General features: G+C 36.6%; 1 protein-coding gene across 6 annotated transcripts in view; it reads right to left on the bottom strand.

The window, feature by feature from the left end:
• Nucleotides 1-1,428: 1,428 nt before the first annotated feature.
• The window catches only part of ARHGAP21 (Rho GTPase activating protein 21), a 135,242-nt gene continuing 116,943 nt past the window's right edge, over nucleotides 1,429-19,727 (bottom strand). For all 6 annotated transcript variants that reach the window (XM_034930126.4, XM_034930125.3, XM_063607295.1 and 3 more), the window contains 13 exons: nucleotides 18,412-18,696; nucleotides 15,707-15,771; nucleotides 15,209-15,345; nucleotides 14,502-14,644; nucleotides 13,647-13,802; nucleotides 13,476-13,554; nucleotides 12,876-12,949; nucleotides 12,709-12,798; nucleotides 9,643-9,768; nucleotides 9,419-9,460; nucleotides 8,998-9,103; nucleotides 7,065-7,096; nucleotides 1,429-3,917 (listed from right to left, as the gene is read on the bottom strand). In XM_034930126.4, coding sequence (XP_034786017.1) covers nucleotides 2,223-3,917; nucleotides 7,065-7,096; nucleotides 8,998-9,103; nucleotides 9,419-9,460; nucleotides 9,643-9,768; nucleotides 12,709-12,798; nucleotides 12,876-12,949; nucleotides 13,476-13,554; nucleotides 13,647-13,802; nucleotides 14,502-14,644; nucleotides 15,209-15,345; nucleotides 15,707-15,771; nucleotides 18,412-18,696 — 3,030 coding nt within the window. In that variant the 3' untranslated portion in view covers nucleotides 1,429-2,222. The remainder of the gene's footprint in view (nucleotides 3,918-7,064; nucleotides 7,097-8,997; nucleotides 9,104-9,418; nucleotides 9,461-9,642; nucleotides 9,769-12,708; nucleotides 12,799-12,875; nucleotides 12,950-13,475; nucleotides 13,555-13,646; nucleotides 13,803-14,501; nucleotides 14,645-15,208; nucleotides 15,346-15,706; nucleotides 15,772-18,411; nucleotides 18,697-19,727) is intronic.

The raw sequence follows: 19,727 nt of genomic DNA on the forward strand, positions 1-19,727 counted from the left end.
ATAATAAAAATACAGCATATAGCCTTAAAATGAAGATATTAGAAAACAACTAAAAATCAATTTTCCAAGCAATCGTCTCAAGAAATTAAAAAGTCCAGCAAATTATAGCCAAAGAAAGGCTGGGCGTGGTGACTCATGCCGGTAATCCCAGTACTTTGGGAGGCCAAGGCGGGTGGATCGCTTGAGCCTGGGAGTTTGAGATGAGCCTGGGCAACATGGAGAAAGCCCATCTCTACAAAAAAAATACAAAAAAAAAAAAGTTAGCTGGGCATGGTGGCACGTGCCTGTCAGTCGCAGCTCTGCAGTGAACTGTGATGATCATACCACTGTGCTCCAGCCTGGGCAATAGACTGAGAGTGACACTCTCATTCAAAAGAAAAAAAATATATAGAAAAAATTAGGAGCAAGAACAAATAATATAAAACTATTTGAGCCTTGAAAGTAACTTTTAAAACATATAAGTAAAAAGTGTTTTTGACACTTTTAATAATACACTGCAAGAACTCCCCCTCATGTAAACTAAGGGAAGTGTGTGCTTTGTTTTGTTCAAAACTTTAAAAGCAGGGCATGACTCCTAGTAAAATCTCATCGCCAGCAGCAAACTATTCATGGTACCATCTCCATGTGTAGTTACCATTGTTAGTGACTCTATATATTGGAGCAAACATCTGACTATTCCATTGTATTATTCTCATGATGTAGTTGTACCTGAGCATTTGCATATTGAAAAATTTATTTTATTATAAATCACTTTCATTTTTCTTTTATAATAGGGGATTATGGTCTATATCATAACATACTGAATGTAAAGTTATATTTAGATATATTATGAATTTCATGATGGTAAAGGGGAAATCTCAAAATACTTTTAATAAAGTATCATGTTTGACAGTTGACAATCTCTGGATTTGATGACTGTTAAGGTCCTTCTCAGCCTTAACAGTCTGAGATTTTTTTGTAACCATTACTTCCAACAATAGCTTTGTTCTATTTTGAAACTAGTGTGTGGCAGGCACTGTAAGTGGAACAGTATCTCATTTAAATCTAATCACCCTTATAATAGGTAGTGTTACTGTAACTAACTGTTTATATGAGAAAACAAATTCAGAGAAGTTAAATAATGTGTTCAAGTTCACATACCTAGGTAGAGCTGGAGTGACTCCAAACTCATGTTCGTTTCACTCACGAAAAGAACATTAACATACATTACTTTACCTAGAAGAGTTAAACACTATCGGTCAACAAGTGAGGTTAGGCTAATGTAAGCATCTGTAAGAGTCTCTGCCCACTACAGCAAGAAAGAGGAGAAGATGGAATGTATAAATATAGTAGGCACCTTTTTAAAGTCAGGACCAATTAATCATGTAAGGTAGTTATAAATGGATGACATCTAAAAATATATCAGAATAAGTTTCAAGCCATGCAAAATTCACCAAAACAATTTTTATTTCCAGTGTTTAATTGGGTATGCACACAGGCATGACACAGGTTTGGATTCATTAAGTCCTCATGCAGAATTATATTCTTCTCGATAAAGAAGCCAGTTCCATCCAGGATCCACTATCTACACACCTATGTTACAACATTATATCAAATCTGGTATCTGAAGAAAAGATACACATTTAATATGTTCATTTAAGTTACGTATTTTACAGAAAGATTAAAAATTCAAGTCACACAAAACTCAAAAACTGTATTAAAAGTTTGAATATAAAACTCAGATCCACCTGGAATGACTAAAGAATGGAAGTTCTGTATCCACCTGTGTTAAAACTGGTAAATGTAATGAAATCTGTTACCAATAAAACGCATTCGTTTATTCAATGTAAGTTATCTAATTTTAACAATATGGCACCCTAAAAACCAACTGTATTTTTATGATGAGGCACTTTTGTTAGTGATGAAACCAAAAGAACAAATTTGCTGCACACTGATGCCAGCAATTTTCTTCAGTGATTTTGGGTATATGCTATGTAGTAAGTTGCAACAAATACCTTGCTCATTTGTATACAACTATCCGATATATTTTTAAATATATATATATATATATATGTTCTTCTGGCTGTAGTAATGCACTGTAAAGCTATTTCACAGTGCAAAATGATGAAACCAGCCCAAATGAAGGCTGCATAATAACAATTCTGATACAAGAAAATATTGACAGAGTTACTGGAACGTGTAACAGTAGTTTTTTTACTTGCTAGAGTGGACATACACCCAGTTTAAAGACAGGGATGAAACTCTGCTTTACTGCCTGGGGTTTCAGACAGTTTATGAGGTTGGGCATTCGCTGCAGAACTAGCATTTTTGCTCACGTTCTGGAAGCTTTCTCCGTTTATTTGGTCAGGTGACTGTGGTGGTATGGAAAGAAGGGGCCTGTTTGTTGAAGCCAAGGTGCTGGAAGAACTGCCTGTGTTGCAATGAAGAGACAAAGGTGTGTTGGTCGTGGCTATTTCTCGTGTTCTTGGGTTCTCTGTCTGGGGATCTCCGATTTCTCCTCTGCTAAGGTCAGAGGTACTGGTGCGTAGGCGTTCCCTGGCCAGCCAGTCTGAGATGGAAAGGTCCTGGGCTGAGCATTTTGGTTTTAACCGGTTTACAGCTGAAAGTTCAGATTCTCTCTCCCCGCTCTGCTCATGCACTTTCCAAAAATTCAAAACGCTGATTTCAGTAGCATCTCTGTGCCCTCCTAGTGTATGTCTGCGCCGGATGCTTTTCCTTTTAGCAGTCTCGGCATTCACTTTGTGATTCCCTACTCCAAACATGTCATCCGCAGGGGCTCTGGGTCTCAGTTTTAACCGATCTGCTATTTTCGTTTTCCATGTGGGTTCCTGTTTTTCGGATTCGCCTCTGGTGGGTGTCAGTAAACTCCCAGTTGACTTCCCTTTTTTCATAACATCAAACACTTTAGTTAACGAAGGTGCTTCTTTCTCATTCTTGGCATCTCCTAGACTTCCACTATCTGACTTGAATCTAGCTGATTTTTTCCTGGAAAGAGTATCACATTCGATGAGTTTATGGGAACTGAAGAGCTGTCTCCGGCTATCTAAACTTGATGTTAAACTTCCCTCGGTGCAACTTAATTCACTTCCTTCAGAATTTCTCCGGCTGCTCTTAGTCACTTCTTGCAGTTTTCCTCGGAAAAGCCTCTCTGAAGTCAAGGCTGTGGGGAACACGGGAAACTCGCTCTCGCTGTCGGTTTCCACAGGCCGCCCTTCGCTGATGAGTTCGCTTCTCTCGTCATCTGCCTCGTCCCCCTTGCTCTCTGCCACGGATTGCACCTCAGGGCTCAGTCGACTGGAGTCCAGGCTAGTCAAGTATGTAGCAGACGATGTGGTGGAATAATCTGAGGTGATGGTGCTGACGTTGGCCAAAAACTCACTATGTTTCGTTTCTGGACTGGTTGATTTCTTCATGGAAAACCTTGCCAGGGAGGCCTGGGAAGACGTGCTGAGCAAAGTGCCAGAGTCAGAGCCTGTCTCTTCAAGGTGGGAGGACTTCTGTGCCAGAAGTGACCTGGGGCTCTCTTTCAGGATGGCAAAGCGACAGCTGAGAGTTGGTGACTTGTTGTGTTTTGAGTTGTGTGGTGGTGAGGGTTCTTCGGAAGGCGTGCTCTCTTTTCCTAGTGATATCTTTTCATCTTTTGTCGTGCTGGGGTCTTTCCTAGTGCTGTTTTCTTTGGCAATGATGATCTTCTGTTTTCTGCCCAGTGTCTCACTTTCTTTTTTGGACTCCTCTTTAGTATCAGTGTGACACTGTTCCACATTTTCTTTCTTAAAAAATACATTGTCCAGTTCATCTTCTGAGCTGCTAGGCTGTGCTTTTTCTTTCGGCTTCTTCCTCTTGCGACTAGCAGCTGCAAAGATGGAGGACACAAGCAGTTCCCTGCTATACTGGTCCTTTCCAGATCCCCAAGAACCCTGGGAAGCAAGAGAGAAGAAAGACTCTGAGCATAAGAATGCAGCTGAGTTCATTTTCTGACAAGCTTGTCTCCCAAATATTTCTTATCAAATTATATCTACTAAAGCTCTGGAAGCATTAACAGTGCAATTAGCTTTTTTTTTAATACCTCTTTTTACCTTGAACCAAAGTCAAATTTTTATTTAATGAGTCCAATTTCTTGCCTCGTGGTATTTAACTGCCAAGCCACAGCTCATACACATCTGCCTCTCAGGAAAATAGTCTGTGCTTAGTGCTGATTCCTATCAAAACCCCCCAAACACCTGACCTTCCCTCCTTCCACAGTGCCCAGGCATTCTTCACTTCCTTCATTTGGAATAGAGGCATAGGATAGGTAAAACAATATTGTGACACGGTCAAACATGATATTCTAATATAGGTTATTAAATGTTTATGACTGACTTTGATTTTTCTAATTACAGGTACCACATGATATAGATACTGTATCAGATAAGCTCATTGAGATAAGGGAACTCTGGTCTTCCATTAGTTCATTCAGGCAGGATCTTCAAGGATCTGCCTTAAGTAAATCAGGTTGGTAATGTCTTCATTTATCTCAAGGTAACAACGGAATTAGAATATTCAAAAAACAGGCCAGGTGTGGTGGCTCATGCCTGTAATCCCAGCACTTTGGGAGGCTGAGGCGGGCAGATTGCTCGAGCCCAGAAGTTCGAGATCAGCCTAGGGAACATGGTGAAGGCCTGTCTCTACAAAAAATTAAGTGGGCATGGTGGCACGCACCTGTGGTCCTGGCTACTTGGGAGGCCGAGGTCAGAGGATCACCTGAGCCTGGGGAAGTCAAGGCTGCAGTGAGGCATGAGGGTACCATTGCACTCCAGCCTGGGTGACAGAGTGAGAACCCACCCCAGGAAGGTAGAAAGGAAAGATCAATTAACATAAGTACAATTAAATCCTTACCACAGAAACACTGTAGTGCAGTGTTATTGGGAAAGTTATTTGCTATGTATAATAGGTTCTTTTAAAAAAATTTTTTTAAGATGGAGTTTCACCATGTTGCCCAGGCTGGTCTAGAAGCCTTAGTCTCAAGCTATCCTCCCACCTCAGCCTCCCAAAGTGCCAGGATTTACAGGCATGAGCCACTGCATCTAGATATAATAGGTTCTTGATTGCAACTATTAGTTTCTTCCTAAATATCTGCTGGTTTACCACACACTTTTTAAGACAAGCAGGTAGGCAGGAGCTATGCTGAGTAATAGAAACAGACAGTATATTTCTCTATTGCCTGCAAATCTTAGACAAGTTAAAACTGCTCTATTTAAAGTCTTAAAGTAAAAATTTAGGCTGTTCTATCAAAGAATTAATTTAGGCTGTTCTATCAAAGAATTCGCTAAGATGAAATCACAGATGAACAGAACTTTGTTTTTACAAGTTATAAAGACTTTCATAATTATCCAGCACATTTCTAATGGTTATTTACATTTCCCCACATTGTGCTGAAGACTGTAGGGGATAATGGTTGTGACTGGGCTCTCAACTGGGAGACCTTGATGTCCATCCTCTCTAGCTTGCTGGGTACGAGCAAGGGATTCACTTTTAAACATCTCAATTCCGTGGCGAGAAGCAATTAGATTATACTGTCTTTCAGATTTCCTTAAGGTTCTCTTTACAATTCTATGATCATATATGTGTTGAGGCAAATTACTCTACTTTTCTACAGAGACTGTTTGTTAGAAGTAGTTAATCATGTCATTGGGATATCCACTATATTACAGGCATGGCATAACACCACTATGGATAAGATGAAAAGGCTACTGTAATAACAGGTTAAGAAAAATGCATCTAGAGAAGGGAAAAGCAGGGATTTCAAACAGGTCTCTCTGGTTTAAAATCTCATCTGCTGGCAATAGAGTTAAGGAAACTGTTCTAGATTAAAGAAGTCTAAAGAGATTTGACAAAGAAATGCAAGGAATGATCCTTGACTGCATTCTGTATAAGGAAGTAAAGAATATTACTGGGACAATCTGTATAAAAACTGCACATTAGATAATAATGTGTTGTACTTACCTCAGTTTCCTGAGTATGAAAATTACACTGTAATTATATAGGAGAATGCCCCAGTTCTCTGGTGATACATGCTGAAGTATTTAGGAGTAGTGTTATCTCTACAAGTAACTATCAAATGATTCAGAACAAAAGTGTGAATTTACAATTGATGAATCTAGGGTAAAGGATTTGGGTGCTATTATTTTAGCAGCTTTAGGGTAAAGGATTTGGGTGCTATTATTTTAGCAGCTTTTCTGTAGGTTTAACATTTTTCAAGATAAAAAGCTGGGCAAAAAGATAAACATCACAAGTAATAGAGACATGATAAAACATTTTTGTAAGAATTATAATTTAATCATATGGAGTCCTGTTATGACATTTAAACATGATATGTAAAATTCATGTCTCATTACAAAACATAACTAACAATGTTTTAAGAAGTCTGACAATTCCAGTTGCTACTGCCTCAACAGAGCAAAATTTAGATCCACTGACTTGACAAAAAACTTTCTAAGAACTATAAATGTCCCACAAACTACTCAAAAAGTTGTGTAATTGAGGGAACACAGATTGTGTAAAAATATTATTAAAAAAATTAGTGATTTCACTGAAAAGGCAAGACTATACTGTCTGTAAAAATGCATAACAAAAAATTGGTACTTCTGAAATATTTACAGATGATATGATGCTTGGGATTTGTGTAAAGATGGTCCTAGAGGGAGGGAAGCAGGTGGCGTACAGAGCAAACGGAGTTGGCCGAGTGCTGATAATTATTGGAGATGAAGATGGGTGCAGGGAGGCTTCTCATTTTATTATTCACTTCTGTATATGTTAGGACCTAATTTTCACATTATAGAATGGCCTAGTTCTTTGTATTATGCTAAAACTGCACAATGAGAAGAATATGAACTTTTGAGTTCTTATTCCAACTCAAAATCTAGTATTCTTCTTATCATATATTGTTTTAGGAATTAATTTTTTGATTATACTTTGTTGCTCTGTCTCATTAGACATAGAGAGGAATGCATTTGTATATCAACCATAACAATCAGCCAAAAAACAATTCCCCCCTAAAATATTTCAAATTGTATGAAACAATTTACCTTAGATTTTGTTGAGTCACTAGTAGCTGAATCTGTGAAAAATTAAATAAAACATGGTCAGTATTAGCCAATCTTTACTGCTTTCCACAAACAATGCAAAACTTATGGAAAGACAGGCACAGAACAAAATGTGAAAGCAAAACTCAAAACAATAGAACACAGTGGATAGTCAGAGCTCACAAAGATGCAAGCTGCACCACAGAAAGCCACCGCCATGAAAGGATGCTGTGAATTGTAGGCAGAACCAGCTCAATGATAGAAATGGCAAAGGAGCCCTGTGCTAAACAAAAACAGAAACACTCGTGTTTATTAGATTTTCTAAATATTAAATCTAGCAATAAAGAAGCTTCAGGACAGTGTAATAATTTTTTTTTTAATGTACCACATCCTGTATCTGAGACTGATACACAATGTAGAACTTTTAAGAGTGTTGGCCGCCCTAGCTACAATTGAGACACTCATACTGGCATGTTTATGTTGATTTTTGTCAGACTTAAATTTTCTGAGCATTATGCTGTATGCGTATGGATGCAAAAGAGGCATTAAGATAATCTTGCTTCCAGGTCACTTTGGTTTTACATTAAATAATGTTTATCTTTGTGCTTCAGACCCCAGTTCCATAGCAGTGCAGTTGAGGGATCCTTTTGACTAGTTTGGTTAAATTGCTACCAGTTTTGCAATTATCTATTAACAAATGCTATTATGGAAATGGAAAAATGGAGACCATAATTTTACTGTCTGGCAAAAACTCAGATTATACAATTATAAAGAGGGTAGGAAGGGGCTAGCAATATTCAGGATAATACCAATTTTGAAGTTTCATCTTTCAACATTAGGGAAATTGGTTTTCAGAATTAATGAGCTGAGCCCCATGCCACGCCCCTTTTAACACATGGCTAAATGCTTTATGACTTTAAGAACTGGTAGACCATACCATGCTATTTCTCCTCAGGGTCTGCTTCAGAAATAACAAGAAACAGCAGAAAAACTTTTAAGAAAGTAGTATTGATCTGTTTACAATAATCTTATGAGAAACTTTACACCACAGATCAACTATGTTTGCATTTACAAGAATCGGGGGTTTCTGCAGACAAGGCAGCTACAGTGTGGACAACAGTCCTCCTTCTTCCTACAGTTCCAGCTGTCCATCAGGGACATCACAGAATCCACTAGTGACATTACCGTGTGATAGACTCCTCCCACTTCGCCTGTTCAACATCAGTATAGATTTGCCTGTGTCAGTAAGAGCTGAAAAAACCCTTTAGGACTAAAACAAGAACTAGAGACAAAGGGAGAACATTGTGTAAAACAACATGCTAGATTAGTGCAACAGTTTGGCAGGAGAAAGTTTTCATCAAAAGAGCCTAGAAGAACTAATACTTAACCAAGCATTAGGGTGGCAACAGGAAACAGAAGAAAATAAATGTCAAATAGGCTGGCTTTTTACTGTGACAAATAATACACTGTATTTATGAAAATGGTGCCCATTACCAGTTCAACAGATTTAACTTGCTGCTTTTAAACATAACTCCTGGCTCAAGAATAAGAACTACTTATACAGCCCGGATCATACTTTCTGCCATCACAGCAACCACATACTCAGTAGCATATATCTGTTTTACCTTGTGATGACTATTACATGGAAACTGTGAATTAAAAAAAAAAAAAAGAACAAAACAGTGGTTTGCATGCTCATTTCCCTCATAGTTCCATTCTGACAAACATTACAACTGCATGCACTGCCAATGGCATTAGAGTCACTGGAAGATAATTCAGATCAATTGGAAAAGGAAGATTAAGGTTTTTTATTAGTAGAAAGGAAGAGAAAAAGAAAAAAATCATAAGTAACAATTCACTATGATTGATTTGCTCTTTCATATTGTAAGAATGTAGCTTTCAGCCTAGAGGTCAAGACTGCCCAGGCAAGAGTTACCTGATACATCTCCTGGGGAGACTCCTGTCCTTCCAATGTTGGTGAGTAAATGATCTATGTTTGGCACTGGCTGGGAGTCTACTGTGCTTTCCTCCTGCACTGTTGTCTATGGTTAATAAACAAAGATCTCTTCATCATCTCTTCAAAGATACTTTCTTTAAAATTTAAACAACATTTAGTAAAAGACACATTACTAAGTAAAGCACCTGTGCTTAATGTGTTTACATTGTTTACACATAATTAACTGCAAAATAAGCACCGTACTTGTATATTCATTAGATCAGAAACTGAGCTAGAGACCTGCTTCCGGGGCGCAAAGCGGACAATAGCATACAAAGCAGGAAGTTGACATTGTTGGCGCGCCAGGATCTTGTGTCCCAAATGAAACTACTGAGTACAAATGCTGACAGACAATACTTACAAGAGGCTCTTCAGCACCTTCTTCTGTGAAAAACCAGTCATGCTAAAATTTAAAAAAGGTGAGAAGAGAAATTAAACAAGCCTTTAAATATACTGAGATCTTGGAGGATAGTATAGAAAAAGGGTAATTTTCTTAGGGAAAAATATTACAACCAACCTCTGTCTGACCAAATAGCGGCTGCCCGTGAAAATGAATTTTCTTGCAGAGATGAAGCATGAACTTACGTGCTGGATGAGCGTTTCTACAATCTTGTACTGGTCAGGCATGTGGGTGACCATGTGGGTCATGTTGTCTTCTGATGTTCGAACAAGGGTGGGACCAAACACTATTGCTAGGTTTCTTGGTTCCATCTGAAAGAAAGGATGATACTGGGAAATACCAGAATTTTTCTTAAGGAAGTAGGCTGAAATTGCCATTGTAGGATTTTTGATGAAAAAGAATAAACAGAAAAATTGATGTAGATTAAAAAAATAATGCTTTCTAGCAAGATTTTTTTTTTTTTTTCTGAGACAGGGTCTCACGTTCACCCAGGCTGCAGTGCAGTGGCATGATCACAGCTTACTGCACTCTCGATAGAATCTTATTATGTTGCCAAGGCAGGTCTCGAAATCGAATCGTGGCCTCAAGCAGTTCTCCAGCCTCAGCTTCCCAAAGTGCTGTGATTCCAAGTGTCAGCCACCACAAGTGGCCTAGTTAGGATTTTTAAAGCAAATGTGTACAAAACGTTTTTTCTGCATTAATGATAATGTGCAATGCATAATTAGCATTCATTTTTTTCCAAGAAGACTTTGATTGAAAACAACTGACTTGGTTCAAAACGAGGGTTACCAAAGCTGGATTAACTGATAAAAATGTTCAAATCAAAGGAAAAAAAAAACTTGCAGAAGATTACAGGCACACCTGTAGTCCCAGCACTTTGGGGGACCGAGTCAGGTGGATTGCTTGAGCCCAGGAGTTCAAGACCTCATCTCTACTAAAAATAAATTAGCCGCGCACGATGGTGTGTGCATGCAGTCCCAGCTACTCCGGAGGCTGAGGTGGGAGGAGGTCGAGGTTGCAGCCTGGGCGACAGAGTAAGATCCTGTTTGAAGATGTTTGAAGAAAAAAAGAAAAAAAAAAAACAAAAAACTCCCTCCCCTTCAGAAATGAAAAGTGGAAGAAGTGCTGAAAAATACATGAAAGGTTACAGATTTTCCCTCTAGTATATCAAAATCACTAATGTGTAAACACCCAGTGTCTGGAAATATTATTTCTGACCAATTTTTACTTGAAACCAATCTTCTGAAGCTACATTAATTTCCATATTTGGTATTCCTTGTTTAATTATCAGATTGTCAAAGTTATGGATCTTTTGTTTTCCTTCATTAAATCTTATAGTATCTAATATATTTTGAATTCAGTATTTGATTAAAATAACTTTAATCAACCCTAATAACATCCCAGGGGGGTAAAAATCACTGCCAAACTCAAAAAGCCAAAATGGAAAAAAAAGAAAAGCAACTGCTGCACACCTAACATGTTAACTAGTAGTGTAGCACACATACAACGACACCATCAGTGCAGAGGAAGAAGAAGAAATTGTGTTGAAGTCAGGATTCTTCTAGAGAGTTGGCCTGGTAGAAAGAAACTATGTGTGGGAAAGGTGTACTTAAAACTGGGCACCCAGAAATGTTTCTGGTCTCCCTCTAGAATATGTACTCATCCTCCTCTTAAATCTGTGCTGGTGCTGGTGGCTCAAAAAACAGAAGTCTACCATCTCAAATGCCTTATGTAAAATTTTTACTAGACTCTTGACTATGATTTATGTTTTTAGACTAATGATAACAAACATTAATATTTCTATGTATACACCGTAATATTTTATCTGGGTAAACAGTTTCAGCTGGTTCCTACATAAAACTGGTAAAATAGTCTACAGTTTATTCATAAATTTAAAAATTGTATTTTTCTTGAAAGATATTCCATAAAATACCATACCCCATCTTCAAGATTCAGTGTAATTAAAGACACAAAAAATTCTTCAGTAAAGACCTATGCTAAAGATTAATTCAGTACTTTCTAAATTAACTAGACCAACAGTACTCCTAACATTCAGCAAAACTGATGAATGATGTAATAGATTTCAGAAAATACTGAAATTAATTAGAGACTATTTCAGCTATAATTATATTGAAAACTCTTTGGCTCCTACAGTATGAATTTCTGGCAACAGTCTAGGCTTTCACTTCCTTTCTCTCTTTTTTTTTTTCTAACCATTTTGTAGCCCTATCAATCACTATGGAGGAAACTGAGCACCTAAAGGAAGTAAGCTTCTTGATTTGCAGGTAATAGAGGTTGACACTCTTCTCATAATCAATCCTTACAACTTCCAGAACATGCACAGTCACTAAACTGATCTATCTTTCTTAAACTGATCTTTCTCTACCTTAAGGAAAAATCACTCAGAAAAGACTGTCAGCAATATTCCTGAGCTTGTGGTATTCTTTTATTTTCTTCTCCAGAAATTTAAGAAGTAATGCCCTTGAGTTAGAAAATCATCATTTTAAAATCTCTGATGATATAATGGATTTAGGCAATAATCATCAAAAAACTAAGTTAAGACTACAACCTGTCAACCAAATACCATGTGTAGACCTTGTTTGGAATATTGACTTAAGCAAATAACCCTACAAAGACACTTTTACAATCAAGAAAAACTGAATGGGGCTGGGCATGGTGGCTCATGCCTATAATCCCAGCACTTTGGGAGGCAGGTGAATTGCTTGAGCCCAGAAGTTTGAGACTAGCCTGGGCAACATGGTGAGACCCTGTCTCTAATATAATTTAAAAAAAAGAAAAACTGAATGTGAACTGAATATTAGACAATATAAAGAATATATTTTGTTGTGTTTGACAAAGAAAATGTGGTGGTGTTAAAAGGAATGAAAATGACTTATCTGTTTATGTCTGTTTTCCCTGTATTCTATTTGGCCTTTTGACTGTTGTAGCGTATGCATATGTTACCTCTTCAAAATATTGATATACAGCTAAAAAATCAGAGAAGTAAAATTTCTGACTTTTTCATTTTTCTTACTGAATAACCATAAAAGAAATATTTTAAAATATCCTTTTAAAATGGTGACAACTGGTATTTTGGGATCTTTTGCTTTTAAAAACAATTTTAAGAAGGACTTACCCAGTTTGATGTTGAATTACAAACCTTTTATTGACTATTTGGCATGAAGTAATGAAGCATATCTTTTAAACTAAAGCCACTAAAAGTACATTTCTTCAATAAGCATTTTACATACCTTATTTTTTTCTGAATTTTCTGCCACTGTCTTCAGATGAGCTGAAAGGAACTTAAGTGTTTCATAATGATGTTCAGGCAAATCGTGAATCTGAAACAGATTATTTTCACAATGGATTCAGAGGCTGAATTTTAGTTGTATCCCCCAAAATATAAAATAATACCTACTAGTCTTTTTAATGTTTTCAGACGATCTAGAGGATCTTCTTTACGATTGGCTTCAATAAAATCAGCATATTTATCTGACGACAAGAACAATAAAACAAATTTATCTTAAATTGCCTAGGTGAATTGTAATCTAGTTTCCCTTTAAGGATCAATTCTAAACCACAACATAGGAAAGAGTTCTAATAGTTTTGAAATGTAAATTTCTAAAATGTAAGTTCCCTGCAGGAACCATCCTATATTTACACAGCCTGTCCATTCCTCCCCCACCCTCCAACATCATCTAGTAAAGTGTCTTACATGGCACTTAAATACTTGGCTTGACTGAAAAAACATTTTTCTACTCATTGTACCTTATGATGTCAGAAGCCATTTGACTGGAAACAATAATATTAATTTGGCTGCAAACATGTATGAACAAGATAATACATATTTCACTGAACCTAAATAACTTTTATGTTTTTAATATATGAGGGAGAACTAAACAAAGCCTCCTGCTTCCTTTGACCAAGACATTTTGTCCTTGTTCAATTTAATATTCTATGGTTTTCCAATTGTAACTTGAACCATTTCATCTGGTATCTTTCACGGGAGTTAACTCACCATTTGTGAAGAGAGGCTCAGGGAGTTTTCTGAAGAAGGATTTTAGTAAACTGCTTATCACATTCAAATCTCGCCATTTCTAGGTGTACAAAATAGAAATATAGTATTTTCATATCCAGTTCCACCAAAGGGGGAAAAAAAAGGATCAGTTATTCAAATAAGCAAACTTACATCATCTTGTATATCAATATCAGCCATTCCCTTGTTGAGTTCTTCTTGCATACTTGAGATGGCTGCATTATTTCCAGGAACTCTATAAATACCTGTATATTCAAGACCTCTTTCTTCAACTAATTTGCAACATATGTCAACTATTAATGGAATATACTGCAAAACAAGAAATAAACATTTTATTTAATGCAGCACAAATGTTTAGTAGTTGTATATCACAGCTAAAATGCCCCTTTCATCCAAAAGGAAACATAAATTGCTGTTATGTAATATAAAGAATACAGACATTATAGATCTGGGAATAGATAAAACCTGCAAGAGATATTTGAGACAGTAAGAAGAGAACAAAGAGACCGAAAGAAAGAGAGGGACCCCCAGAGAGATAACATTCTAAAAAGGAAGTAACAACAGGTAAAGAGAATGTGGAAACCGTTCCGCTGAATAAAGAGTCAAGAAAAGAGGAGGAGGAGAGAGTAATATCAATTCATGATACGAATCCTAGCATGGGTGTTTTAAATATATGCACATACATTTACATGTATTATACTTTCTTAATCAGGTCCTTGTTCTCATCCTTGTTTTAAAATGCTAAAAGCAGAAACACACGATTTGAAGATGAATTCTTACCGACCATTTCAGACAAATTCCTAATGGTTGAATAATTATTCAATTTCGGAGTCAATACATTAGAAAAAAAGCATTACAGGTCAGAAATACTTAGGGAAACTAAGGTCTGCTATGAAGAGGAAAACAGATTGACAGTCTCTGTTGTCTGAAAGGCTATATACTCAGATCCCATTATAATCAAAACTGAATTAATGACTTGAGGAAATCCGGTGGGCTGGTGTCTCCTACCCGATTAGTATGAGCTGGTGGGCAGTCATCTAGTCGGACGCCAAAAGTTCCTGTAGCAGTTGGCTTTTTCTCAAATGTCTTTCTCATGATACTTGGAATGCCTTTTCTCCATGTGCCTTTGTCTTTTGGGGGACTGGTATCATCTTTTGATTGCCAGTCAAAATAAAACAACATAATAAAATGGAAATGAGTGTCTAAATCATGACTTTAAAAACACTTTATCAATGTTTACATAAATCCAAGTCCTGTAATATAAAATAATACATCCTATATTTAACAAAAATATGTTCTTCCGTATAACTTTTACTTCATTCTTTTATAATGCATGCTATAATTTTCTTTAAAACAGCAACAAAAAAAAAATACATAGAATCAGTGTGTCATCTTTATAGTGAGACTTCAACAAAGGGAAAAGTAATAGTTTTATTTCAAAATGACAGGACCTGAATCCTCGGAGTCATTTAAATTTGTAATGTCTCTGATTTAAGTATTGTTTGTATTTTCCCTCACTTTCGCTTTATAATGAAGCTGGTGTCTTGGGCCTCACAAAGGGAAAGGCCCAATGAGCCCAGACCAAGCCTACTATGAATTTTGAGCTAGTTGACATGGGGCCTGGTCAGTAGAAATGGTACAGAAAACATAAACGTACCTCAACGATGCCAATTTTAAATCATCATATTTATTTGTTAGAAAGCTAACATCAATACCTTTACTGAGAAGTTTCCTTTCCGACTCTTCCTTCGGAGAGTGTGGGCTTTGAGTCTTTGGCTCTGATTTAGCACCAAGCAAAGTTTGCCTGATGCTGAGACTCTGGCGAGGTGTTTTTGGCAACTGTTCTGCTTTGCTGTTGAAGGAAATGACATTTGTTAACAATTACAGTAATCCCCCTCTATCTATGGTTTCAGTTACCCATGGTGAGCCATGGTCTGAAAATATTAACTGGAAAATTCTTGGAATAAACAATTCATAAGCTTTCAATTTTGTAGTCCTGCCCAGAATAAGAATCATCCTTTCATCCCGAGTAGCCACACTGTATACACTACCCGCCCATTACTATATGGGAAAAAATATAGCGTAGAGAGGATTTGGTACTATCTGCGGTTTCAAGCATCCACTGGGGGTCTTGGAATGTATCCTTGCAAATAAGGGGGATGACTGTACTGATTTTATATCCAAATTAACTGCAGGCAAGGTGGGATTCTCACCTCATCAGATTGTTGTATTCTTTTATTCTTCGACTAATTAGATCCCTGTTAGTGACTCCAGTGTCCTACAGAATAAAGTAAAATTAGAAAATCAATTCTAAACATAAATAAGTGATCCTTACTTTTTTGAGGCTTTCTATTGTACTGCTTTGCTTATTTAACACAAACAAACACTACTATCATCTGTTCTCAGTGGAGCTGTTTCAAAGCTTCTATTCAACATCACTGTGTGAAAGATTTTCCAAGTGCCTCCCAACATTGCCAAAGGGTTTTGCTGCTTTTCTGTATCCATGCGATACCTAGGATAGTACCAGCAAGTAACACGTGTTCAATACTTATTGAATTGATCCGTCCATTTAAAATAAACGACTAGGAAGCAGCCAGTGTTTCCTCTAATACCAGAAAGAATGATCAGCATTTAAGAAATATACGTGTAAGTGATTTTTCTTCAAAAAGAAAAACAAATAATATAGGTGGATAAAAGATGAAAACAGACTGCCAGAATTTGTTAGTGACTAATTTTTAAGGACAGTGAAACCAAGGATCAACTAGTATCACAAGCGGCAGTTACATTATCAGAAGATAAGAGAAAAGCTCAAAATTTGCATGATTTTTTTTTTTAACCTCTGTGAGTTACCTTGTATGAAATGCTATATGGTAAAGCCAGAGTTGACCATAAAGTGATCCTTTTTTTCCTATTCATTCCAATTATACATTGATATTGACTGGGGTTCTCAATTTTTTTTAACTTGCCTCATTTTGATGATAGTGAATGATGATACAGTTTACAAAGAATACAGTCTTTAAATACGGGAGTAAGTTATCTTGAATTTAAATCGACTCTTCCAACTTATCAGCTGAGAGATCATATGATTAAGATCTAGAATAAGACTGCCTGGATTTAAATCCTACCCCTGATGCTTAAGTCACTGTGTGACCTTAGGGAAATTATTTAGCCTCTCTTTGCCACTGTTTCCTTATTTTTAGAATGGTGGTGATGATAATAGGACACATTCATATGGTTGCTGAGATTAATGCATGTAAAATGTTTAAAATAGTATCTGCCATATGGTATGTGCTCAGTGAATTATTGTTTTCTCATCTATAAAACTGGGGAAAATACTTGTGTACCTGTGTCTTAAGATTAGATGGTGATGATAATAGCTCACATTAAGTAAATGTTTATTACTTGGCAGGCATTCTTCACATGCATTATCTCATTCAATCCTCCAAACAGCCACTATGTGTCACAGAACAAGTCATCTGAAGGAGTTTTAACAATGACCATCTACTGCCTGAGAGAATGCCTGACACATAGTAGGTGCCTGTTACACAGAACTCCTCTGAACTATTACTTAAAGCTGAAATCCACATCTAAGTTCTTATTCTCCCTGTTTATTTTGCAAAAATTCAGGTCTGATGCCCTCTGTATAGCGGGTAGTTGTACAACATAGGTTGCACTGATAAAGATCTGGTGTTATTTTTAACCACAAACAAGGCAGAGTGTAAACTACCAAAGGAAAAAAAGCACACTTTTCCTATGGTGTAACGTTTTAATACTTTGAATTGGATATAATGGAAATGACTAAATTAGAACATAATTTGCAGAAGTTTACATTTAATGTAGGCATTCCTGAGTATTAAAAGAGAACTTCGTGCCCCTTTTTTGGTTACAATAAATAGGCATGAAAAGTGAGAACACAGTGAAGAAAAAACTGTGTTAATGATAAGAAAATACTTGAGCAACTGCTACTTCATCATTGCTAGATTTGCTTGATAAAGTTTATAGTTATATATACTTTAAAAACTATCTTTACTATTGAAATTCCTACTGTGAAAATACCTTGATGATCATAAGCTGTAAATTCTCAAATCCCTAAACACTGTTCTGCATGAAAATGAAATGCTGGGCCGGGCGCGGTGGCTCACGCCTGTAATGCCAGCACTTTGGGAGGCCGAGGTGGGCAGATCACAAGGTCAGGAGATAGAGACCATCCTGGCTAACACGGTGAAACCCCATCACTACTAAAAATACAAAAAATTAGCCGGGCATGGTGACGGCTGCCTGTCATCCCAGCTACAGGGGAAGCTAAGGCAGGAGAATGGTGTGAACCCGGGAGGCAGGGCTTGCAGTGAGCCAAGATCGCGCCACTGCACTCCAGCCTGGGCAACAGAGCAGGACTTCGTTTCAAAAAAAAAAAAAAAAAAAAAGCTGACTTCTGATTTTTGAAAATGCAAGTTTTCTTAGAAACTAATTATTGTGTGACAGTAGGCTATTCCATATTCTTGACTGTATAGTTCTATTAACAAAAATCATCAGTATCACTCTGCATTTATATAGTTATTTATACTGGTAAGTATTTTTACTGTAACTTAAGCCCTACAACAATCCTGTCTTTGAAAGATGGAAATGGATCTGGAATAACTTGGTCACAAACAACCAGGACTAGGAATGTAGTTCATTGCTTCTGAGAAGGTATACAGCATATATAAATAACCTATTTTTCCAGTTCAGTGATGGTGATTTTCCAATGTGTGAAAATAATATAAAACAGGTATGTTTGAGTTTTCCTTTTCATCAACTGTTTTACATGAAAATAGCATATTATAATTTTTTATAAAAATGATATATCATATTCCTTAGATCTTTGTAAGAAAGTGTTGTGAAAGGGTCAGATTTCTCCAGCATTCCTTTGAACACCCACCTCTTCGTTTAGGTTGCTGCTCTCCTGGATCGTCTTGATCCAAGCTAACATATCATCTCTGTCTTCAGCCTGAAACAGGCATTCACAGTCGGACGTGGTGAGTCGAAACACATTTTTCCTCTTGGTCTCACTGTAAGAGATGTCTATCAAGCAAGCATTAACACTGATGGGCTGCTCTTCCTCAGACGGAGTCGTCTGCTCTCTTTTATCTTTGTACAGGTAAAGTGAATGACCCCGAAGGACAACGTACATCTGTTTCCATGGCCGAATACTTCCACCAACTCGCTAGAAAACATGTGACAGTTCTTTAATAGTCAATATTTGGCTAAATCTTTGTGACAGGATAAGCACATTAAGCAACACCCTTCCTCTGCATTTACATATAACTAGTGTAGCAGGTGGCAGATTTAGCTCACTACATTATTTGTGAGGAGAGGAAGGATAAAAATTGTGGAGCATAAACTGAGTTAGGCAGTGTATTCATATCAAAGTCAAGGACTGTGAAATCCCAACTTTAGTTGGGAAGGCAATATGAACAAAGCTAATCAAATAAAATAAATGTAGCAAAATATATCAAAAACAGTAACGGAATAGAAAATTTAAAAATCGGTCCAAAAAACCTGTTGAGTGAAAGACTTACGTCTTAGAGCACACAAATGACAGATACTGCAGGAGTTCTCCAACAATTGTATACATAACTAATTAACAGAGTTCATCAACTTTATATGGCTAAGCAACTCTATCCACATCCAAAGTGAGCTTTCTTAAAATTTTTAAACTCTTCTGACAGCATTAAAATGTTCTTATATATAAGCTGTCCAAATATTATAGAAAATTTTTATGGCAAAGTCTTTTTCTGTTGAAATCTACTGGATGCATATATTGATATTTTTATATTTGTTTAACTTAATATTTTTAAAATAAAATGAAACAAAGTTATAAAGGTAATTTAAAATAAACTAAGAAAAGAGACATAAAAATTTAAAACTGAATTGCCACTTCCTAAAGGACAACGGAATAACCCATTGCTAATAAACTAATAAGAAAAGCAGAGTTCCTTTTTAAATACTTAGATTTCCTTTTTACATTGCCAAAACGTAAGACAGTATATTCTGTAAGACAATATATTCTACATGTAGCTGATACACAGGACAAAAAGTACCAAATTAATGCAATAATTAGAATTTTTTTAAGGAATACTTTTTTTAATGTAGAAAAATCTATTTATAAATGGTTTTTTTTTCACTCTTTAATCTGGATATCATGCCATTTTATGTATACAGGCTTTATGGTTTATTTGTCAGGGTCTGCATTTC

The sequence above is a fragment of the Pan paniscus genome, chromosome 8, assembly GCF_029289425.2.
Source record: "Pan paniscus chromosome 8, NHGRI_mPanPan1-v2.0_pri, whole genome shotgun sequence".
Classification (NCBI taxonomy): domain Eukaryota; kingdom Metazoa; phylum Chordata; class Mammalia; order Primates; family Hominidae; genus Pan; species Pan paniscus.